The sequence below is a fragment of the Solanum lycopersicum genome, chromosome 2, assembly GCF_036512215.1.
Source record: "Solanum lycopersicum chromosome 2, SLM_r2.1".
Classification (NCBI taxonomy): Eukaryota; Viridiplantae; Streptophyta; class Magnoliopsida; order Solanales; family Solanaceae; genus Solanum; species Solanum lycopersicum.
Window position 1 is genome coordinate 63,674,764 of NC_090801.1, and position 3,709 is coordinate 63,678,472.

Consider the following 3,709-nt stretch of genomic DNA (forward strand, 5'->3'; position numbering starts at 1 on the left):
CTATTTCTATCAACCCCACCCCAACCCCCATACACATACACCAGTGATTATCTTCTTCCCCCACCATTCTAATGATTTCAAAATTCTTAGTATCAGTGGTTATCTTCTTCACCCACCATTCTAATGGTTTCAAAATTCTTAGCATTTTGTTTCATTTATAAATTTTTTGGAGAGATTTTTTTCTCCATCTTTCTCTACTTAAAAAACAAGATGAAGTAAAAAGTTATAATTAATAAAAAAACTGATGAAAAAAAAATTGTCGGGTTAAAGATGGAACTGTACAGGGAGGGGAGGATCGCCATTAATGGAGTTAGAGGAAATGTATGTTTTCTTCCCGTTGAAGGCAGTGGGTGTTTAAGTTTTACTCTTTTTTTTTCTTTTTTTTTACTTTAAAATAATTTTTTATTTTTTTTTACTTTATAATATAATGTTTAAATAATTTTTTGGATTAAAAAATAACACATGTCATTATTTAATTGGTCAAATTGACATGTCAGCGCGAGTGTATTTCACACATCCTCTATTTTTTGTTTATTCTCGAAAAAATGTTCAAATGGTTCAAATTCAGAATGATGAGGTGTCTAAATGAATAATCGGGACAAATTTGAGTAGCTGCATATAACTTTGGCCATTTTTTTTTAAAGAAATAGTTTGTCTTTGTTGTGCGGAATTTGAGATAATACGAGAAAATATATAAACGCGAAAAACAAGACAACAGATTTACGTGGTTCACCAATAAATTGGCTACGTCCACGGGAAGAGAGGGAGCAGTTTTATTATGGAGAGGCAAAAACAGAATTACGAAATAGGGTTTGTCATAGCGTCTATATGTTTGTAACGGGTCCGATTCAAGACATTCAACAGTCTTAATATGTAATCTAACATAATAATAAATATCCTCTCCGCTTCATATTATTTATTTGTTTGTTTTTTACTAATTTTTTTATTATACTTAAAAAATAAAAGAAATATAAGTAATACTATTTTGCTATAATAACCCGAAAAATAATTTGAGAAATTATTTTAATTAATAATAAATTGACGGAGGGAGTAATAATACAGTAGTTCTTAATAAATAGTTTAGGAAAAGGAAATATCCAACGGGTTGATTCGGTAGACTATTATACTCTCCACCGGCGACGTACGAATCTCTTTATCGGCCGTAATCGACCGGTAAGTTTACTGACCTCCCTTTGCGTCTTTCGGTCTCCTATTATAGATGTCCTCCAGAACCCTAATTCAAATAGACTCCATGTGTTAATTGGCGAAGTTATTTAGGTTTGAATTGTTTCTAATGCTTTGTTTGTATAGAATTCCTTCAATTCGTTTTCTGCAGTTTTTTTTTTTAAAAAAAATTCAACTGATTTTGCGTTCTTATATGCTTTCGATGTTGTAATTGCTTCAAGGGTGGGTTTGTGGATACGGTACTAATCTGCCCTTGAAGTATTACCAATGAACTTTCAGCGGATTTTTAGTACAGAAAGCTAAATCAGAGGCTAAAAGGTGGAGTTTTTTCATTTGGGGTTGTGGAGTTTCAGCACTTTGGGGAATTCATAGATCTAAATATTTGTCAAATCCTTTTAATTATTCAAGTTAACAATTTCGATTTCTGATGTGCTTCAACTAACAACTAAGAATTTAAGACGAATCTCTTATCTATCTATCTCGGAAATCCAAACTATTATTTAGCTTCCAGATTGCCTCTTTAGTTGATTTAGACAAGTTGGTATCGGAATTTGTTTGTACTCAATTTCATTCCTGGCTTACTCTCCCATTTGGTTGCTTTTATTTGTAGGTATTAAGGGTAAGCAAGAGAGTAATTTCCGTTCTCTGATAGTGTGTCTTATTTGGGAGTTGGAATCAGTGTAAGTTTTGTGGATTTTTGATGGCTCTGAAGTTTCTGAATAAGAAGGGATGGCACACGGGGAGTCTTCGAAACATTGAAAATGTATGGAAAGCAGAGCAGAAGCATGACGCCGAACAGAGGAAGTTGGAGGAGCTCCGCAAGCAGATCCAGGAAGAGCGTGAGCGCAGTGAATTTCGCCAACTCCAGGAACAAGCTGGCTTGGTTACCAGGCAAGAGAGGCTGGAATTTCTTTATGATTCTGGATTAGCTGTTGGAAAGGGAAGTTCTAGTGGGTTTGAATCTTTGTCCAAGCCGGCTGAACCTGTAACAGCTGCTGTAGCTGCTGCTGATTCCAGTTCTTCTGCCAAACCGCAAGCATCGGTGCCAGGAGCTCTATTTGAGGACAAGTCACAATCTTCCAATGATGCTTGGAGGAAACTCCATTCTGATCCCTTGCTTATGATTCGTCAGCGAGAGCAAGAAGCCCTTGCGCGTGTGAAGAACAACCCTGTCCAGATGGCCATGATTCGTAAATCTGTTGAAACAATGAAAAATAAGGATAAGATGCATGATGAGAAAGAGAAGGATGAACGCAGACATAAACATCGAGACAAGAAATCAAAGCCTCATCATTCGAAGTCAAAGCATTTGAAGAATTCACCTAGACAAACCTCTGATGCAGATGAATACTTGAGTGAAGATGATTCTAGGAGAAAGAGAGAGTCTCGCAAGGACAAGAAGATTAATGATCAGAAAGCTTCTATCGTACGAGATCCTCAAGGAGGCAATGATTTTTACAAAGAAAAAACTAAGATTAGGAATGATAATGAAGCTGTAAAACATGAGAGGCATGCAAGATCTGATCTGCCAAGGCAAGAATCCCATCGTAACTCTCGTGAGCATACAAGGTCTGATATACCAAGGCATGAATCCCATCGTAACTCTCGTGAGCATACAAGGTCTGATATACCAAGGCATGAATCCCATCGTAACTCTCATGAGCAGACAAGATCTGATATACCAAGGGACGAATCCCATCGTAACTCTCGTGAGCAGACAAGATCTGATCCTTCAAGGCACGAGTCGCGTCATAACTCTCGCAAGCCTGTTAGGCTCTCTGAAGAAGAGAGAGCTGCCCGTCTACGGGAGATGCAGAAAGATGCTGAGGTCCATGAGGAGCAAAGATGGAAAAGACTCAAGAAGGCAGATGAAAATGATGCTAAGGAAGCTGTACATGCTGGCTCGTCTGGTGGTAGGAATTTTCTGGATGCTGCTCAAAGAAGTGTTTATGGTGCTGGAAAGGGAGGAAGCTCCACAATTGAGGAAAGTGTTCGTCGCCGAACACACTATTCACAGAGAGCAGAAGCTTCAGAAGGCAATGCTTTTCGGCGATAAAATGGATGAAAAAATTAATGAAGTTCCTGCTGAGTTTTTCCATAATGAATCACTTTATGTAATCCAAATGTATTTCATTTTGATCACACTGTTCTATTATCATACTGAGCGATTATTGTGGGATCAAGGTCAGATTAAGTATGCTGGTGTTCATCTTGCCACAAATATACTTGGTGTAACTGAAATCGTGAACTTGTTATGTGCAAAAAAAATGTTTTTAAGGTGGCTGGCTTATTACTTGAGCTGTGAGTTTGTGCTGTTAGCTTTTGATCTGATTAATATTGTATCTTGAAATCACTGTTGGTTCACGCGGCTGTAAGGAAGTCTGCACCAACCACTGGAAGAATCTGGATATCATAGTTATGGATTCCTCATTCACCTGTCAGAAGGAGTAAATTAAACCCAATAGTTCCAAATGTTGCACTAAGCTTCTGATCCTCAGGCTGACTTTTAGTGCCTGGTCTGTGG

General features: G+C 37.6%; 1 protein-coding gene across 1 annotated transcript; it reads left to right on the plus strand.

The window, feature by feature from the left end:
- Nucleotides 1-626: 626 nt before the first annotated feature.
- On the plus strand, nucleotides 627-3,462 carry LOC101253956 (uncharacterized). Its single transcript, XM_004232425.5, has 2 exons — nucleotides 627-1,173; nucleotides 1,796-3,462. The coding sequence occupies exon 2, from the start codon at nucleotides 1,886-1,888 to the stop codon at nucleotides 3,239-3,241; it is 1,356 nt and encodes a 451-aa protein (XP_004232473.2). The 5' UTR covers nucleotides 627-1,173; nucleotides 1,796-1,885; the 3' UTR covers nucleotides 3,242-3,462.
- Nucleotides 3,463-3,709: the final 247 nt, after the last annotated feature.

Bases quoted from the DNA above. Each gene is read 5' to 3' on its own strand.
- LOC101253956 (XM_004232425.5), top strand. From the start codon at position 1,886: ATGGCTCTGAAGTTTCTGAATAAGAAGGGATGGCACACGGGGAGTCTT.